Below are 19,968 nucleotides of genomic sequence, written 5' to 3'. Positions count from 1 at the left end.
AAGCTTGTGGCAAACAGGCACACAGATCTTCCATCACTGGCCATTGGAAAAACGCAGTTTTCAGCCACAATGCTATATTGCTATTTACCTGTCAAACAGCTAGGATTCGAAGACGCTGTTGTTGATACATAGGAGTATAGGACAGTAAAGACACTCGTGAAAGCAGTGTGTCAAACTCCTTATAAAGTTAAATGTACACTTTGCATTTCCCAGGACTTCTGCCGTCAGATACAGATGAATCTACAGAAACGGGTGTAGAGGAAAGGAGTTCTGTGCTCACTCAGAGACCTCTCTCGGGATGTGGACGGAGGATAAACTGCTGTATATTCACACCACGAAATGAAAAATAGCCCACTGCCAATAAACGCGGGAGCCGACGAGTCTGCAGAACGTTGTGCGAGGGGAAAGAAAGCCAGTCTTAAAAGAATACAACGCCGTCTGGTTCCAGTTAGGCGCACTTTTTTTTTTTTTTTTTTTTTTTTGGAAACGATGAATTAGTGTGGCTTGGGTTAGGAGCAAGAGGAAGAGGAGGCCTCAAATGGGTGGCTGTGGAGGCTGTGGCAATGGTGGAACTACATCTGTGTGGATCCAGGACAGTGAACAAAGCAACCCAACCGCAGGTCAAACTAAAAGAGTCGTGCGTTTTGTTGGAAACTGGTTGGAATGGAGGGCTATGCTGAAGACCGTTTTCTTTTGTTGACCCGTCCCTTCCTCCTGGTGGGAGCGGACTTCCATGATCTTCCCTCGGTGCTGAGTGAGTGAGAGGGACTATTGCTTCCCTGGAGGGAACCCAAGAGTCACAGAAACTAGGTGACAGGGATGGCACAGACAATTTTGTGATTCTGAAATGAGGAAGGACAGTGCAGATCTGGACACAGGAAGGGACCTCCTGACATGGCTGGGCCCCTATCTCTCCTGGATTCTGTGTGGTACTCCAACACCCCTCCTAAGGCCATGGGGGGTTGGGCAGGGACGATAGCACTTGCCCTCACAGTCCCACAGGCCCTGATTCCCATTGTTGCTGGCTCTGATAACAGGCTCCACCCTGCAAGCCCCCTCCCCTCTCCTAACCAATGGCCTGACAGGCCCCTGACCATGTGTATATAAGGAGACACTGTGGCTGAGCACCATCAGGCCAATCTTGAGTTCATTCAGCTCTAGCACAGCCTCCAGCCTTTACCGCCGCCACCATGTCTCTGATGAAGAATGAGAGAGCTATCATCATGTCCATGTGGGACAAAATGGCGCCTCATGCAGAGCCCATTGGCACTGAGACTCTGGAGAGGTAAGTCCAGGCACCACGGCTTGAGTAAATGGGTCAGAAGAGGGACGGGTAAGACCAAAATGACAAGGAGAAGACAGTGAGAAGTCATTGAAGAGAGGTCATGAGGTGTGGTCAGGACCTTAAGGACAGAAGCAAAGAGAAAAAAATGTAGAGAGGACCGTGAGTTCCATGCTCTTGGGGAGGGGGTCCGGGCAGGCAGACAAGCTGCTAGAAGAGGTGGACTGGTAACCACAGACCTCAGAGTCTTCCATGTGGCTCCTCAGGTATTTGTTGAATGAATAGGAATGAATGGATGAATGAACCAGCTACAGACAGAGAGGAGATACAGGGCCTAGCCACATGAAGCCTTGGATAACAGGAAATAGAAACATCATTCTTGGGGCTGTTTTGAAAAGATTTATTTACTCTGTGTATGTGTGTGTGTGTGTGTGTGTGTGTGTGAGAGAGAGAGAGAGAGAGAGAGAGAGAGAGAGAGAGAGAGAGAGAGAAAGAGAGAGAGAATAGGTGCTAGTGGAGGCATCAGATCCCCTTGCACCTTGGTTACAGAGAGTTAGCTGTGAGCTCTTTTCAGGGCGGTAAATACTCTTAACCATTGAGCCATCTCTCCAGATGCTTTTTGTATTATTCAACGTACTTTTTTTTTTCGTTTCCTTAAACACTGTGTAAAATACTATTTTGTTTTCTGTCTCGTAGGTCTTTTAAATTGTGTACACCTTGAATTTTGAGCCCAAGGCAAGAGCCTGGGTCCTAGCCTCCCCTAACCAACACTTGTAAAACTAACGCTTTCTCCCGACCCCCCCCCCCAGGCTCTTCAGCAGCTACCCCCAGACGAAGACCTACTTCCCACACTTCGACCTGCACCATGGGTCTCAGCAGTTGCGTGCCCACGGCTCCAAGATCTTGGCCGCTGTGGGTGATGCGGTTAAGAACATCGACAACCTCTCTGGTGCTTTGACTAAGTTGAGCGAGCTACACGCCTACATCCTGCGTGTGGACCCGGTCAACTTCAAGGTGAGTTTGTGAGAATGGAGGGAGAGGTCAGCAGAGAAAGAGACAAGGGGAAAAGTGGGCTGGGTCTCTGCTGCACTGAGCACTGAACTTCCCTTCCCTCCGCAGCTCCTGTCTCACTGTCTGCTGGTCACACTGGCTGCACACTTCCCCGCCGACTTTACCCCTGAGGTCCACGAAGCTTGGGACAAGTTCATGTCCATCCTGTCTTCTGTCCTGACTGAGAAGTACCGCTAAGTGCCATCGCCGCGAGTCCAAGACCAGCTATGACCTCTTTCCTCCCCTTCATTGAACCCTCCCTGAGGTCTTTCCCAGAATCCCCAATAAATGGTTGACGAAAGAAATAACTGGTCCTGTGTATTCAGTCTCAGAGGGAAACAGGGATGGGGATGCTACAGGATGCACCGGGGGTTGGCAGGAACACTATAGTTAAACACGGACTAGAAGACATTCCTAAGGTGTTTGGGGGAGGATCTTGAGAACCCCAGAGTCAGAGCAGGCAGGAAGCAGAGCACCCCACAGTCACAGCTGCAGCTGGAGTTCTCCTCATCTTCCCAAATCGCTTCACACAGTGTGGTGGCTGGATGTCAGGAATTCCTTAAAGTCCGATGTTACAACTTCACAACTCTGCCCCCCAAGCAGGTAGGGGGTGTGCCTGTCCCTAAAGGATAACAATTTTCCAGTAACTGCCTTCATAGGAGTAATTACAGCTTCTGCGAGTTCAAAGGGAAGGCATACGCAAGACTGAGTCTATGACAGAAGCCCCATCCTTTGGCCTCTCTCTAGGCATGTCTCTGCAGACATGCAGAGGGGCTGGGCTCTGTGTTCCTGCTAAGCTCAGCAGATCAGGGTGGGCCATGTGTGGGAGCGCTGTATGAAGAGGCTCATCCTTGTGGCCCCTAGAGCATTCCACTCCTGTGCCAAACTCAACACCCCCGAGAGTGTGCCACATTGCTTCTGATTGTCCGCCACCAAGCACATTTAGGGGAGCAACTGCAACTTGCATGGAGATGGCAGGTGGTCCCCAGGAAGCAAGCCAAGACCAGCCTTACCCTGTCAGGGATGTGGGGCACAAGGCTCACCTGAGGTTTCCACCGGGCGCTTGGCAGTTAAGGTTGGGGGAACCACATGGCTGCCCTACCTGCTCACTATTCACAAACACCAAGAAGTCCCACAACTAAATGTGTGTTTAGTTAAAAGAGGTGCTGCAGTTAAACCTCAGATGATGTGTATTTGTGACTATGTATGTGGTTCTGCCCCATCGGAACCAACCATGTGCAGCTTTTACAAGCTCTGCTGCTTCCTGGGGACCCTGCCAACTTTCCTGTGAACCTATCCAGCCGACATCAGGTGGGCATATTCGGGGAGAGTCAGCGGCTGAAAGGATGGCCTGTCTCTCTTCCTATAACTGCTTCCCGTGTTCCAGGGTGGTACTGGCCTCCCATCTGCAGGGTGAATTCACTGTGGAGATCTCGCAGGTGGAGGAGGATAAGTTCTCTGGTCCTGGGAGAGAAATACTGCTAAGCCTTGGTCTGTGCACACCGATTAGCAGAGGCTTCAAAATGCTGTGTGACTTTTTGGAGAGCTAGACAGGTTACCTCTCTGTTGCTGGGCAAAGAAGGTCAGTATCCCTCAGAGAGTCTCCTAGACTTCTTAAATGCCCACTGAAGGTTTACCTTCCTATGTCCCTGGAGGACCTTGGGGTAGAGGGAGAGCTTGGATGGGGGCAGGTGAGTGTATTCTTTTCCAAGTCAAATCTGGCACGAAAGCACATCATACCATTCCCAAACACATTTCCTCATGCTCCGTTCTCCCCTCCTCTCCCTTGTTGGGACTTCTAGCAGCCACTCCTCTGGACTTTCACTAACAAATGTGGAACCAAGCTCCTGGGATCGAGTGTATGACCTGAAGCCTGGTAGAGTTGGGGGGCCCAGGATCCCACTCCTCTTCCTTCCTAGTATGCTCTCTCTCTGCAGGTGTCCTCTCCCTCGGAGCTTCACAGCATAGGGAGAGTGGGGATTGCTGATGGCCACATGTGGCAGACGGATCCCATTGACAAGCTGGTTGTTTCTGTGCATGTCTGAGCTAAAGGGCAAACTGCTATGAGCCCTCTGGCTTTTTAAAATTATTTTGAGGTCACAACACACAGTAGATACCTGACAGTAGCTCTCCACCCGAGCCTAGACACTTAAATTTCGGGGCTCAATTCCATGAGGTGTCCTCATCCAAGTCTTGTCTCCACACTCCAGGCCCAGGTTGGCTAGGAAGCAAAAATCACGGGCTCCTGTGGTTTGCTTGCAAAGAAAAAGGCTAAAGAGATCAAGGTTCTAGAGCTCTGTAAACACTGAATCCATCCAGTCTCCAGGATGGCACCCATCAGTATTCTGAGCACTAGTCCTTGTCTTTCACAATGCCAGGTCTGAAAAGGGATACCCTGTCCATGGCTCCCTGAACTCCAGTAGCTGGTGCTGAGGGCCTGTTACCCTGAATTGCCTGAGAACTAGCAGACCAGAGGGAGGAAGGAAGCTTCACACACTCTGTTGCTTACAAGTACAAGTAATAGCTTTAGTATGGGAAAATACCATACACGAAGGCATATAAGGTTGCCTGCCAGTGCGCCGGCTGAGCCAGTAAAAGCACTTGCCATAAGCCTGCTGACTGAAGTTAAATCCCCCAAGACTGCCATGATAGAAGGAAAGAACGACTCCCACAAGTTGTCCTCTGACTCCCAAACATGGGCCATTGTACACTGGTGTGCACACATATGCACACAATCAAGCAAGCAAGCAATGTAATTTAAAAATTTAAATATTGTACTCCTCTCCCCAAGCCAGTCTGAGTCTGGGCCACATAAGGTTGGATTGTGCATTTAGAAGTTTCTAGAAGCTCTTGCTCTCTTGTTCCCTTGCTCTTACCCTCTTCCCCCTTTCTCCCTTCTCTCCACATGCTAATGGACAGCCTTTACTCTTCTACTTCTTCTCTTCTCTCTCTCCTCTCTCCTCAATCTCTCTCTCTCTCTTTCTCTCTCTCTCTGCCCCCACTACCCTCTTAACTCCCCTCCCCATGCCCTGAATAAACTCTATCCATACTTTTTTAAAAAAAATTCTAGAAACTGTGCAAGAAACAGAAGGCATGAATGATAGTTTACAGAAAAGAAAGAAAGAAAGAAAGAAAGAAAGAAAGAAAGAAAGAAAGAAAACCGGGACTCTGCCTGCACAGTACTGAGAGATTTCATTAAAGCAGCTGTGGGAGCTTCATCAAACCCTGACCCCACCCATCTGTACTGTCTCAGTAAGGCACACCCCAGATTAATGAGCTCAGACCAGGAAACTGGCTACACTCATACCTACCGAGATACTTTATTTACCTCATCCATGTCCATCCATCTTCTGCACACTGTACATAAACATGCAGTGTTCCACAAATCCATTCAGACACAGAGTCAGAAAAGAACCCACCATGGTTCTCTCTGTTGGTGGTAACAACACTGGGGCTATCGAGGGCTAGGGAGAAAGGTGTGGGTCTGATTATTGTTAGGAGGTTCCCTCCTGCCCTGTCCCCTGCTCTAACTCCTGGGTTGAACAGCAAATACTACCCTTCAGTCCTGTCTGCAGTTCCTAACTGTGCTTGCCCACTCCCCTTTACCTGCCACCACTACTTCTCTTCATAGGATGTTCAGGAATTTCCTCAAGACCTTCCTCCCCAACTGCAATCAGAACCCGGACTCTGTCTAAGTCAAGACCCGAGGCCAAAGGGCAGCCCATGCACTATGCCACGAAGTGAACGGAATGAACAATTTCCCCACTCTCTTGTCAGCTCTGACATGTCCTCTAGCTGTGTGTGTCACAGGCCAACTTCAAAGGCAGCAAGGAGGCAGGTAGAACTAGAAAGATAAACAGGTGGAGGTCTAAGAACTTGAACCCAACCCCAAAGATTCCAGAAAATGAATGTAGGAGCTCTCCACTGTCCCTGACAAATGGCCAATGGTACCTCTTTTCATAATATCTGATGATGTCAGCCTCCAGCTAGATGAAGTCACCCCAGAGGTGGCTTCTCTCTGGATACTTTTTGGGACCTGTGGCTAAGGCGCTGAACTCCAGATACTACTGAACCAGAACCTTAGACACAGAACACCTGCCCTCCCAGTCCCTCCTTCCATTCCATACCTGCAAGTCCTGAATAAAGGCTGTCTGGGTGGCAACCTATCTGTCTGGGGTGCTTGTGTCACTAGCTTGTCAGCTTTAACCCTGGTTCCACTGTTTGGGCCCAAGGACTTTTCTGCAGTTGCAATAGGAGAGGGGAACAAGTGGAAACAGCTGGAAAGTTTCTATACCCTGGGAAGGCCAACCTTCTCAGGCTGGTTCTCTCAGCTAACTGAGGAGGAATGTCCTAAGATGTGCCACCTCCACTAAAATATCATTGAATTGACCCAAAGCAGCTAAACCTTGAGCAAAGCAAAACAAAGCTTTAGGGTAATGGTCCCAGCTACTATGGAAACTGAGGCAGTTCCACAATGAGTTGAATAAGTCATTCAAGGGCAAGTTCAGCTTTGAAAGAAAGCAACCTAGGTGTTCTGGTGCACAACTGTTACCCCAAAGCTTGAGAGGCTGAAGCAGTAAGATCAGAGTTCAACATCAATGGAAGCACAAAGGGAGAAAAAAAAGTTCACGGCTGGCCCCCACAATGTGGGGTGTAAAGACCAGAGGAGGCTATAAAATAGCAGTGCCAAGGATAAAAAGCAGGGGGGACTAGATAAAAGGGAAAGGATGAAATGAGGAGGGAGAGAGAGGATGGGAGGAAGGGAGGACAAAAAAGAAATGGATAGGCATTTAGACTCCCCAGACATTTCTTTTTAATGAGATTTCAATTAGGGAGTTAATCCCTCTGCTTTCTCCCTCACCCCAAGTCAGGGAAGTTGGAACTGAGCCCAGGAGTTTCCACTGACCACTGCCTCATGTTCCTGTTGTCATTCTTCCCCCTCTCTTTGCACTGCAGGAGACTGGAGCCAGAACCTTCCTCATGCAAAGCCAGCATTGTGCTATCCGCTTACAACCCAGCTTCTGTATTACTGACTGCTTCTGTTGTAAACATGGAGTCTCTCTTTGGAGAGGCTGCAATCTTCAACATCTGGGCTCAAACACTCCCCCTGCCTAAGCCACCAGTACCTGAGGCTCCCCCTGTGTGACACCAGCTCTCAGCATTGCCTTATTCATCCACAGTAGCACTGGGCAGCTAAGTCACAAAGAGTCTGCTGACCAGCCCTGCAGTTCCCTGGACCCAGAAGGCTGAGCTGGGAGATGAAGTCAGAGTCCATGCCAGCCTGGACACTAGAGCAAGACCCGGTCACACAAAAGGAGGAAAAGGAGAAAGAGGGAAAAGAAAAGAAACGAGGAGCCAGGGGAGGAGAGAGCAGACAAAGAGGAACAGAGAGGGAAGAGAGGAAAAAGGACAGGGAGAGAGCTGCTCAGTGGGTCGCTAGCATCCTATCTGTTTTCTCAGAAAAAGGGTGAAGCCTGGGGCTGAGGTCAGAAGCAGGGTGTGGGCTGGGAAGGGGTGTGTGAAGCTGGGACCCAGTGGGAGGAGGGGGTAGGGAATGGGCACTGGTTCAGTTTGGTTTGAGCAACTCGATTCTCTGCCCAAGGCAGGGGGATCCTAACTTCTTCCCAAGCACCAGTCATTGGAGACATAGGAGAGGCAAGAAGCCTCTGGGCAACTGATAAGGATTCCCCGCACCCAGGGGAGGCGATCCCCAAGCCCAGCCTCTCAGGGTCCTGACAAGCCTTGCTGGGGAGAGCAATCACAGGCCAGCCAATGACAGCTGCTCCAAGGGCGTGTCCTTACCTCCTGCACATATAAATGAAACTTGCTGCAGGGTCAATACATTCTCCTTCTGATAGACTCAGGAAGCAATCATGGTGCTCTCTGCAGATGACAAAACCAACATCAAGAACTGCTGGGGGAAGATTGGTGGCCATGGTGGTGAATATGGCGAGGAGGCCCTACAGAGGTGAGATCAGGACCCTGTTCTTTAAGGACAGCAGGATCCAAACCGGACCAGGGACTCAGTGGGCAGCTCCTAAGTGTGCTTTCCCGTGGCCTCAACTTATCTCTCCTCACAGGATGTTCGCTGCCTTCCCCACCACCAAGACCTACTTCTCTCACATTGATGTAAGCCCCGGCTCTGCCCAGGTCAAGGCTCACGGCAAGAAGGTTGCTGATGCCTTGGCCAAAGCTGCAGACCACGTCGAAGACCTGCCTGGTGCCCTGTCCACTCTGAGCGACCTGCATGCCCACAAACTGCGTGTGGATCCTGTCAACTTCAAGGTGTGAGCTCAGACCTGGCAGGGGGCACCTGGGACCTCCAAGGATCCCTTGGGGCAGTGGTGAGGGGCACAGGGGGAGGGGGAAGGGGTTCCTCATGCCCAGGGCAGGGAACACAGTGTTCCAGGAAGGGGAGCTTACCCAGCAGGGTGTCTACTACTAGGGACTGACCCTTCCTGTCTTTGCAGTTCCTGAGCCACTGCCTGCTGGTGACCTTGGCTTGCCACCACCCTGGAGATTTCACACCCGCCATGCACGCCTCTCTGGACAAATTCCTTGCCTCTGTGAGCACTGTGCTGACCTCCAAGTACCGTTAAGCCGCCTCCTGCCGGGCTTGCCTTCTGACCAGGCCCTTCTTCCCTCCCTTGCACCTATACCTCTTGGTCTTTGAATAAAGCCTGAGTAGGAAGCAGCCTGTGTGCCTGTCTCTCTGCATGTACGGTGTCATGTTTGGTGTGGGGAAGCCTCCAGCACATTTAGCCATGGGGCAGTAAAGACAAGGATCAGGGGCAGGAGAGGTAGGTCAGCCATTAAAGGCTAGATTCACAACCAAAAATATGGGACTAAGTTCAGAGCTAAAAAGCATAAATGGATGCACACACACACACATACATACACACACACACACACACACACACACACACACACACACACACACAAAGACACATGGCTTCTGAGTCTGGGCATTAGTCCATCCCAAGCTCCTCAATGACAGCCATGTCTTTTCTCCCAAGCCAAAGAATCACACGCTCTCTCAGGTAGGGAAGTTCTTTTTTTTTTTTTTTTTTTTTTTTCAGAGCTGGGGACCGAACCCAGGGCCTTGCGCTTGCTAGGCAAACACTCTGCCACTGAGCTAAATCCCCAAACCCTAGAAAAGTTCTTAATACCTCCCTTACTTCAGTGTGGGATCTACTGGAAAAACAGCTAAAAACAGACAACATATGAGCATGTGGGTAGGCAACAGAGAGCCCATCCAGAAATGCCTGCTTGCTCTTTCTTTCTTCCTTTCTCTCTTTCTTGCTCTCTTTCTTTCTTTCCTTAATTCATTCATTCTTTCTTTCTTTCAAATAGAGCTTCATGTAGCCTAGGCTGGCCTCAAATATTTTAAATAGCCAAGGATGCCCTGGCACTCTTATTTTTAAGGATTTATTTATTTATTATAAATGAGTACACTGTAGCTGTCTCAGACACACCAGAAGAGGGCATTGGATCCCACTACAGATGCTTGTGAGCAGCTGTATGGTTGCTGGGAGTTGACCTCAAGACCACTGAGAGGTTCTCTTAACTGCTGAGCCATCCCTCCAGCCCGCCCTGGAACTCTCGATCCTCTTGCTTCTACCCCTGAATGCTGAAATTACAGATATGTGCCTCCATGCCCAGTTTATGCAGTGTTTGGGAATTGAACTCAGGGTTGGATATGTACATACATACGTAATACATACATATATATATACACGTAAATAGTACATACATACTTGTATGCATGCAGAGTCAGGCAGGGCCTCATATACCCTTACTGTCCTGGAAAGCAACATGTTGTAGACAGGGATGGTCTTGAACTAACAGAGATCCTTTGGCATCTGCCTCTTGAAAGCTAGGAATAATCTGTACCTGCCCACAAGACCTAGATTAGAAGGGCTTTTAAATGTAGATTTAAATCTCTTATTTTATTTTACACTCGTGGGCGTTTTGGCTGCATGGATACCCATGCATCGCTTGCATGTCTGTGGGAGACAGAAGAGGGCTTCAGATCCACTGGACCTGAAGTTACAGACAACGGGGAGCAGGCACGTGGGTGCAGGGAATGTGAGCTCGGTGCTCTGGAAGAGCAGTCAGTGCTCTTAACTGCTGAGCCATCTCTCCAGCCCCTTTAAATGCAGATTTAACTATGGAATATTTAACGAAAGGAGACGTGCTCAAGGGAAAAAAAGGTAAGTATGGGTATGTGCTCCTCCAAGGAGAAATGCACCAAGAAGAAAGACAAGTCAATCCTTTTCAAAATGAGTAAGAACGGAAAGAAAATATACGAAGTGTCTTAAGGACTCCGGGGTAGGGGTGGGGCGCAGGATAAGCAGACAGTGCCAAACTAGACATTAAAGTCCATCGTAATCTGATAGTATATATTAGATGCCATTATCCGTACAGGAAATACTTTGAAATGTATGGCTTGGAAAAGGAGCCTAGAGAGACAGAGGGCTGCCTGTCAAGGAAACTCCCAAGTAACCTACAACGATCCAGCGCCCCCTGGCGGCTTCATGGGTTTCAGAACCTCTTGGAGCGCAGCCAGGGGGCACAGAGGGCGAAGCCAGGGCACGGAGCGCACAGCCACAGTTCAGTGAAGATGGCTCTGTCCCAAACTGATCACAGGTTGGTCCTCGCGCTCTGGAAGAAGATGGGTAGCAATGTTGGAATCTACACGACCGAGGCCTTGGAGAGGTACGCCCTCGGGCTCACCTTCCAATGAACTGCGAGGTGAAAGCGGGTTCTCCTTACCTCTGGGTCCGGTTGCGTCCAACCCTCAATCTTTCCACAGGACTTTCCTGGCTTTCCCATCCACCAAAACCTACTTCCCACACTTGGACCTGAAACCAGGTTCCAGCCAGGTTAAAGCCCATGCCCAAAAGGTGGCCGATGCACTGACACTCGCTGCCCACCACCTGGACGACCTGCCTGGTTCTCTGTCTGCTCTCAGTGACCTACACGCACACGAGCTCCGCGTGGACCCTGCTAACTTTCAGGTGAGTCCTGTGACTGAGCTGCACCCGCCCTTGCTGGATATGTGGGTCCCTTCAAGGCTCGCTGTTCCGGAGAGATAAACCCAAGGCGGGGCGCTTCTCGTTCTTCAGTTCTTTAGCCACTGTCTGCTGGTGACTCTTGCCCGGCACTATCCCGGAGACTTCAGCCCGGAGATGCATGCCTCCTTGGACAAGTTTCTGGGTCACGTGACTTCGGCACTGGTCTGCAAGGATCGCTGAACTGAGGATACACAGCGGTGTAGTCTTTGCCCCTGCCCTTCTTCGAATTCACAATATTTGAGTAAACCTCCCCGGGACTGCATTGCTGTCTTGTATGCAGAGTTGCACAGGAGAAAGATACCCCACACGCAGTATCAAACAAAAGGTTCCAAGAGACTGGAATTACAGCTAAACTAGTGTGAAAAACCTCATAGGAAAGTCAGCTTCCCTTGTTTTTGTTGTTTTAATTCATTTTTGCCTTTGAGATACATTTTATGCTCTATGTAATCCAGGCTGGCCTCTCAAATCCATCGTACAAACTAGGTTGGTCTTGAACTCCTGACACTTGTGTTCCCACCCTCATCTCTGTCCATCCCCCAATCCCCACCAAGCATGACGGATTATAAGGCATGCCCCACCATAAATGGCTCCATTGTGGTTCTTTTATTTTTATCTAACCTTTTGTTTGTTTGTGTTCTGTGTTGGGGATGGGAAGGGGTCTCCTGTGTACCAAACTGCTCCAAGCTGCAGAAAGTGTAGCTAACTAGGAAGGAGACCCCACACAGTGAATGAATCAACTTTTAGAATAGAGTAGAAAGAAGGGATCTATAAACTACACTTCCAAAGGACATGAGCTGGGCGGTGACAAGAGTCCCACCTGCAGCCGCTGGAGGACCAGTCCTAGCATCTTCACATATCCTCAAGCATCAGAGGAGGCTCAGACCCTCTCCACTGTGGAGGGCCTGTGACATTGACTTACAGATCCATGCCCTTAACCTTGGCCAGATCAGTGAGGAAGCCTTCAAGTCCAATCCAGCATGAGTCCTCTGAATCCTATGTCCACACTGAAATGTGTCTTCAGCAGGAAGGACTTCCCTTAACTCTCTGGGACGTAGGGGAAGGCGAAAACAAGAGCTCACATTGTTTTTGGAGTCTCTCTGACTCCTTAAAACAACAGCTCACAAGGGCACTTCCCTTGCCTGCTACTGTGTTTTCGTCAGACAGTTGTCCTGGTTAGCATTTCTATGGCTGTGACAAAATATCATGACCAGAAGTGATGTGGGCACAGAGAAGCATTTATTTCATCTTATATCTGTAAGTCAGAGACATCAGGGCAGAAACACAAGGCCCAGGGGGGTAATTGATGCAGAGATTATGGAAAAGTGTTGTTTCCTGTCTTGTTCTTTTAAAAGAAAAAAAACAAGATCTATTTATTTATTTATTTATTTATTTATTTATTTATTTATTTATTTATTTATTTATATGACTACACTGCAGCAACCTTGAGACACACCAGAAGAGAGCATCAAAACCAAGTGCAAATATTTGTGAGCCACCATGTGGTTGCTGGGAATTGAACGCAGGACCTCTTGAAGAGCAGTCTGTACTCTTAACCACTGAGCCATCTCTCGGGACCCCTTTATCTTGTTATTCTGGCTTACTCAGCCTTCTTGCCTATAATATTATAATATCAGCCCAGGACAATGTCATACTGAGCTAGATCCTCCCACGTCCATAATCAATCAAGAAATGTGTACCACATAAACCTGATAGGAGAATTTTCTCAATTGAGATTCCTTTTGCAAAAATATTTCTGGCTTGGGGGATGGACAGATAGCTCAGCGGACAGGAGCACTGACTGCTCTCCCAGAGGTCCTGAGTTCAACTCCTAGCAACAACATGGTGGCTCACAACCGTCTGTAATGAGATCTGGTGTCCTCTTCTGGTGTGTCTGAAGACACTACAGTGTATTCACATAGATAAAATAAATAAAACTAAAAAGATTCTCTGGCTTGTGTCCAGCTGACATGAGAGTAGCCAGAACAACACTCTGGCTCTTGGGGAGCACGGACAGCACAAGTGACATCACTCCATTAAGACTGCACATGTGCACTCATACACTTGCATGCATTACTCAGAACCAGGATGAAATCAGGACATGTGGGTAAACCATAAAAGGGTCCAGGATGTGTATAGGAGGTGGGAGCCCTGGGAGCCGATCAGTGTTGTCTGTATTGCCTCCTCTTCTGCTCAGGACACTGGGAGGTCCGCATCCACAGACACCTTCATGACAGGTTCTAGGAAGGAACTTAGGCGAAAGACAACAACAGCAGTGGGCAGAAGGGTGCACAGTCAACCTCTTCTCCTAAACAAGGGGCTCCTCTAGCCCACCATAAGTATCTCACTGTCCTCTTGTCCCCTTCTCTGAAGTATCCTTCTCCCAGCAGCAGCTTCATCAGGGGATGGCACCTGACAGCATTCCTGACCTGTCCAATCTCACTTTGCCCTCTCCCTACCTCTCCTCTACAGCCACAGAGGCCACCTGTCCTTGCCCTTCTGCACCTACTATACACCTATGGCTCACAGCCTCTGAAAATCCCATCCTGGTCCTCACACTAGCCCAAGGCTCCTCATCCATTCCTCCAGGTTCCTTCGGAGTCTTTCCTAGAGTTTCCTCCTGTGTGGGGATAGAATGAGTAGCCAGGTCGCTCCTGGACTGAATCCTCTCAGCCCGGGCTTCTTGTGGATTTCATATATAGAGAGAGTCTTGTATGAGGCACAGCTTAGGGGGATGGAGGTGTCATTGGAATTAAGGATCACTCCTGTGGAGCCCGAGGAAGAATTGCCAAAGCCACAGAGAGGGAAGACTTGACAGACTCCCAGTGTGGGTGCATGACCTGGAGCTACAGCAACTGCCATCCTGGAGGAGGGAGCTTGAACTTTAGGATGAGGGTCAGGAGGGGGCAGGCAGGAGGCCTCCAGGTCCAGAGGCTTTGACTGAAGCCCTGAGAAAGACATGGCTGAAGACAGGGTAATGGACGATGCTTGTACTCTCTGTTACTTCTTACTTAGGCTCCTTTCACACTTCCTGGTCCACAGCCCACTTGTACCTCTCAACAGGTACTACCAGGAAGATTTCACACACACACACACACACACACACACACACACACACACACACACACACACTCTCTCTCTCTCTCACACACACACACACACACACACACACACACACACACACACATTCTTTAGTTCAGATATCCCAGAACAAAGTTTTTGGGGCCATGAATATGGGGTGGACATCCAATTACCGTTAACCAGGAGCATCAGTGTATTCAATTCCCCCGACTCCGGCCAGGCCTCACTGTAAACCCCATGGTACACCTTTTTATAAAACCTGCATAGTTCTGGACTCTCTGTGTCACTTGTGTAAGTGGTGGGCGTGGGTCCACTCTTTCCATGGTTTTAGTAAAGAAGTGAGTGGGTCAGAAGATCAGAGGAAAGCTGATGGCCTGTGTGCCAGTGATGAGGAAAGAAGGAAAGAACCAGGAGGAACAACTTCCAATGGAAGACCAAGGACCAATACCAGCTAGACTCACAGTTCAGATCACAATAGAGCAGGAGTCTGTGGGGCACTAACTTGTGCCCCAGCTACATGTTAGCCTGAGACAGGGAGATCTCAGGTTCAAAGAGTGAGCAGAAAGCTCACACACACACACACAAACACACACACTGTAGGACTGAGGGCCTAACTCAGGAATAGACACCCTGTCTAAGGTTGGTGTCAAAGGTTTGATGTTCAGTACCACAGAATAACCAACAAACAGAAAGCAACATGAAAGACACAACTGGGCTATCACCTGGAGAGAGAGCCCAGCCATTCTTATAGGTTCCGCTCCTCCCGAGAGCAGAAGACACAGAGGCAGGCACTAGAAATGCTCTCTGCGCCCCATCCTAAGGTGGAGACTCAGAACCTCCCAGAGAGCAGGGCTACCTGAAGGGAGGGATGGGCAGCGCTGGAGCTTCTGGGAAACCCATTGCATAGCATCTGTTCTCTTTGCTGTATCCCATGAGGTAAAGATGCCAGCTCTGGACTAGCTGAACATTTGGCAGACTGTCCTGACACTGGGGCTATGGTGTGGCTTTTCAGGGACATATAAACAGAGTTCCCACGAACTGGAATGGTATCAAGAGACTCCTCAAATGACTGATACACATGCAGTTTACTACATAAAATAAGATTAAGTGAGGTTCCCAACACACACTGGGGGACTACTGAGCACTACACCCATCCAAAGTCACCAAGAGTCCGAACTCATCTATAGTTTCCTGGAATTCCAAGCACTGCCCTCCTTTCCTATCAAACAGCCCCTCTTGATGTGGGCAGCAAAAACGTGGACTTACATAATCACGGAGTCAAACTTGTGGAAGAGGGGTTTGGAGAAAAGGCTCGGCAGAGAGAGCATGTTGCAGAGGATCTGGGTTCAGTTCCCAGAACTTTACAGCAGATGACCAAGGAACACCAATGATGGCAGCTTCAAGGACATTGGTTAATTTCACTCCCTCTTCTGTTACCTCACCCTCATGTACAGAGAAGAAGACTTAAACTGATAGATATTTCTTACGATTAGCTCTGGCTCACCTGGATCTAGCCATGTAGACAAGGCTGGCTTCAAATTCTTTCTATATATAATTTTATTTTTTTTACTTGTATGAATGTTTCCTATGTCTATACTATGTGCATATCTGCCTTGATGACCAGAAGTGTGTACAACAGACATAGGAATATCTGTAGATGAGTTTAGGTGCTGGGTAACATGGGAATAACATGTTACATGCCCCTAGAGCTGAGGAGGCAATGGTTGTGAGTTGCCACGTGGGTGCTGGAAATGAAACCCAAGTCCTGTGGGAAAGCAAGGATCCTAAGCCCTGAGCCCTCTCTGCTACCCTGGCTGTCACACAATCTACAACAAAACAAAACAAAACCACAGGGTAGTGTGTGGGAGAGTAGGTCTTTAATCTCAGCAGGCTGGAGGCAGAGGCGGGTAGATGTCCATGAGTTCAAGACCACTGTATTTTACAGAGTGAGAACCAGGGTAACAAGGGCTCCTGCTGAGGCCATGCCTCAAAATTAAAAGTGAGGAAAAAATAAACAAGGAAGGCTGGAGTGATGGGTCAGCAATGGTGAGCCTGTTCTGCTTTTACACAGGGTCCAAGTTAAATCCTCAGCACCTGCGTTAGGCAGTGCTCAAGAGCTTGAAAGCCCAGGTGCAGGGAAATCTGATGCTTCTGGCTTCCACTGACTCGAGACACACACACTCAGAAAATAAAATATTTCAAATTATTGTTGTTTTATGCATATGGGTGTTTAACCTGCTTGTGTCTATACACCACCTTTGTGTCTGGTGATCATGGAGGTCAGAAGAGAGTGTCAGACCTCCAGGAACTGGAGTTATACATGGTTTTGAGGCTCCACTGTAGGTGTTAGAAACTGAATCCAGGGGCTGGAGAGATGGCTCAGCGGTTAAGAGCACTGACTGCTCTTCCAGAGGTCCTGAGTTCAAATCCCAGCAACCACATGGTGGCTCACAACCATCTGTAATGAGATCTTGTGCCCCTTTCTGGTGTGTCTGAAGACAGTGACAGTGTACTTGTATAAATAAAAAAAATTAATAAATCTTAAAAAAATTATTTAAAAAAAAAACTGAATCCAGGGGCTGGAGAGACGGCTCCATGGTTAGAAGCACTGCCTCTTCTTCCTGAGATCCTGAGTTCAATTCCCAGCAACCACATGGTGGCTATAACCATCTGTAAGGGGATCTGTTGCCCTCTTCTGGCCTGCAAATGTATATGCAGCAGAACACTCACACAATAAATGAATAAAAAACAATTTAAAAAAAAAAGAAAAAAGAAAGAAAGAAAGGAAGGAAGAAAGAAAGAAAGGAAGGAAGAAAGAGAGAGAGAGAAACTGAACCCAGGTCCTCCACCAGAACAAGTGTTCTACACAGAAGAGCTGTCTCTCTAGCCATGTCTGTATGTATACACTCATATATGAAGAGAGGGACAGACAGTGAGAGGAGGAGCAGGGAAAGGGGGAAGGCAGGGGGAAGAACAAGAGGCAGTGGGGAGGGAGGAAGAGAGACAGAATTTCTCTCTGTCACACTGCCTGGCTGTCCTGAAACTCAATCTGTACACCAGCGAGGCCGGAACTCACCAAATTCCACCTAGCTCTTCATCCCAAGTATTGGGATTGAAACCTTGGGCCAGCCACCACAGCCAGCTATATATTCTGTAATTAAAAAAAAATCTCGGGGGGGTTGGGGATTTAGCTCAGTGGTAGGGCGCTTGCCTAGCAAGCACAAGGCCCTGTGTTGGGTCCCTAGTTCCGAAAAAAAAAAGAAAAAAAAATCTCGGGGGCTGGGGAGATGGCTCAGAGGTTAAGAGCACTGACTGCTCTTCCAGAGGACCTGAGTTCAAATCCCATCAACCACATGGTGGCTCACAACCATCTGTGATGAGATCTGATATCCTCTTCTGGTGTGTCTGAGGACAGCTACTCACATTCATAAAATAAATAAATAAATCTTTTAAAAAAAAAGAAATCTCTTGAAAATAATTAGGGAAGCTTCAGAAACAAATACAAGAAGACAAAAATATTATCAAAGTAAATTCCAACACGTTTTTATACTCGGAGCACTCCAGAGACAGAACCAGATAGAGATCTCTGTCAGTTCAAGGCCTGCCTGGTCTTCAGAGCAAGTTCCATCCCAGTGAGACCCCGTCTTAAAAAGACAAACATCAACACTGCGTCTGTTTTCGAGCTCCGTCCTTGACTAGCACAGCAATGCTCACTGCCTGTGCAAACACAGGCTGCAGAAAGATGGCTTCCGTACCTGCACTCTAAGCAGAAGTACCACTAAGCAGCAGGCTGCTGTGAGGTGCAGTTGGCAGGAAGTGAGTCTGAGCTCTGGTCTCACTATGGAAGCTGCCCTCCCGACACGTCCCTCTGCTTCCCCAGCTCTTAGCAGCATCCAGAAATGCTCTTGTCCTGGCTTGAAGGCCACTGGCTCTAGGCTGGCACCTCAGGCTGCCTGGCTATGGTGTTCTGGAACCTGATCTAGATTTCCAGGCTTTTCTGGAAGGAGCCAGTGTAAGCTGCACTGGATACAGCTTCCCAGAGAGTGGCAAGTACCACAGGCACTAGTTTCTGGGCAAGGACGGCTCTCAATACCTAGGCAGTGTCCTCCTCTTCCTGTGGACTTCTTTCCCTACAGCAGACTCATCTTCATTATTTTTTAATTATGTGTATGCGTGTTTCTATGTATGTCGTGTGTGTGTGTGTGTGTGTGTGTGTGTGTGTGTGTGTGTCTACAAAGAAGATCACAAGGGGTGTCAAATCCCCAGAAAATGGAGCTGCTGTTACAGTAGCTCTGATCCACCTCACATGGGTGTGGGGAACCAAAGTCAGGCCCTGAGGAAGGGCAGCAAGCATCTTCAGTGCTGAGCCGTTCCTACAGTCACCTCCTTTCTATTCGTGTGTAGGAAAACACATAAGCATAAGCAGAAGTCTACCCAAGCTCTCACACCCTTTTGTGTTATCAGGAGGGAGAGTTTCTGGGTCACATCTCTCTACCCAGAAAAGGCTAAGTAGTCTTTGGGATTGAGCCACTGTCCTTACTAAGTCTGAAAAAGATGAGTCTGAAGGGAAGGAAGGTTGAAGGAAGGGAGGAAGAGAAAAGGGAAGACTGAGGGTAGAGGACAGGAGAGCAGGACGGTGAGCAGTGGAGAAGGGATAGGAGAGGAGAGAAGGACAGGAATTTGGCTGCTTTACAACTTAAGATCCTGAAGGCTAGGACACCCTTTAAGAATCTCAGAGAGGAGAGACTGAAACAGTATGCAGAGAGAGGACAGACACCCCACCCTCAGGAACTCCACCACCCAGGAGCAGACCACCACCTCCCTGACCAGTCACAGCCATTCCTTCTGCCTCTAAGTTCCCAGAATCCTATTCTTCTTGTCCTCAGAGGAAGGATAAAGCGGGCACTTGGGGGTTGGAGCAGAAGACAGGAAAGGCTAGAGGGCAGGAGCCATGATGTGGGACGGTTCTGCTAAACCTGGGCTTCTGTGCCCCTGAGAATGGCACCACCTCTCCTCCCAGACACTTGCCTCTCTCAGGGGAGGGGGAAGCAGGAAAGAGGAGGAACCATCTGAACCTCAGGCTGGGGTCAGGGAACAAGCTGCTGTCAGCTCACCATGGAGCCCATCCTGGAGTGCAAGGTGGAGGTGGCCAAGGAGGGTGGCCAAGCTGGGAGCTGTCCCCTCCCACATGTCACCCTTGGTAGAGATGAAATACCCAGTGCTGTCTGCACCCAGCATTCTGGTTCTGAAAACCACGCTAGTGAACAGCACACTGTGGCTCTTACTAATGAAGGTAAGTCCTGGTCAGGACCTGTGTTAGCACAGAAGCCCTGGACAGGTGAGGGAACCTTCCTGACCTGCCAGGTCTCCAGAGGACAAAGGTGCCCTTTCCTCGTCCAGCCTCTGCCTCTGAACTTTAGTCTTCCTGAAGGAAATTCCACAGTTTTGCCACCTACAAGATCTCCTTCCTTAACTAAGACA

The 19,968-nt window shown here is 49.0% G+C and overlaps 3 protein-coding genes and 1 long non-coding RNA gene across 12 annotated transcripts; 3 read left to right on the top strand and 1 right to left on the bottom strand.

Annotated features, from left to right (window-relative positions):
* The first annotated feature begins 1,140 nt into the window (after positions 1-1,140).
* On the top strand, positions 1,141-2,640 carry Hbz (hemoglobin subunit zeta). Its single transcript, NM_001172845.1, has 3 exons — positions 1,141-1,285; positions 2,092-2,296; positions 2,402-2,640. The coding sequence occupies exons 1-3, from the start codon at positions 1,191-1,193 to the stop codon at positions 2,528-2,530; spliced, it is 429 nt and encodes a 142-aa protein (NP_001166316.1). The 5' UTR covers positions 1,141-1,190; the 3' UTR covers positions 2,531-2,640.
* On the bottom strand, positions 2,627-8,118 carry LOC103693292 (uncharacterized). 5 transcript variants are annotated; one of them, XR_015631493.1, is made up of 4 exons: positions 6,460-8,118; positions 5,661-5,796; positions 4,450-4,553; positions 2,627-3,796 (listed from the first exon to the last, which is right to left on the bottom strand). It is a non-coding gene; the product is annotated as an uncharacterized LOC103693292 (long non-coding RNA). The 5 variants fall into 5 exon arrangements; XR_015631495.1 differs by having other exon boundaries at positions 7,459-7,790; XR_015631496.1 differs by lacking the exon at positions 6,460-8,118 and adding an exon at positions 5,939-6,222.
* Positions 8,119-8,172: 54 nt separating this feature from the next.
* On the top strand, positions 8,173-9,026 carry Hba-a1 (hemoglobin alpha, adult chain 1). Its single transcript, NM_013096.2, is given in 3 exon segments — positions 8,173-8,300; positions 8,413-8,617; positions 8,803-9,026. Coding segments are annotated over 3 exon segments (429 nt in total). The 5' UTR covers positions 8,173-8,205; the 3' UTR covers positions 8,932-9,026.
* Positions 9,027-9,180: 154 nt separating this feature from the next.
* On the top strand, positions 9,181-11,993 carry Hbq1b (hemoglobin subunit theta 1B). Of its 5 annotated transcripts, none has more exons than XM_087569192.1 (4): positions 9,181-9,372; positions 10,760-11,050; positions 11,148-11,352; positions 11,461-11,993. In XM_087569192.1, the coding sequence occupies exons 1-4, from the start codon at positions 9,323-9,325 to the stop codon at positions 11,587-11,589; spliced, it is 675 nt and encodes a 224-aa protein (XP_087425318.1). In that variant the 5' UTR covers positions 9,181-9,322; the 3' UTR covers positions 11,590-11,993.
* Positions 11,994-19,968: the final 7,975 nt, after the last annotated feature.

The sequence above is a fragment of the Rattus norvegicus genome, chromosome 10 (genome assembly GCF_021556685.1).
Source record: "Rattus norvegicus strain SHRSP/BbbUtx chromosome 10, alternate assembly SHRSP_T2T, whole genome shotgun sequence".
Taxonomy (NCBI): Eukaryota; Metazoa; Chordata; class Mammalia; order Rodentia; family Muridae; genus Rattus; species Rattus norvegicus.
This window is presented reverse-complemented; position numbering and strand designations above follow the sequence as displayed.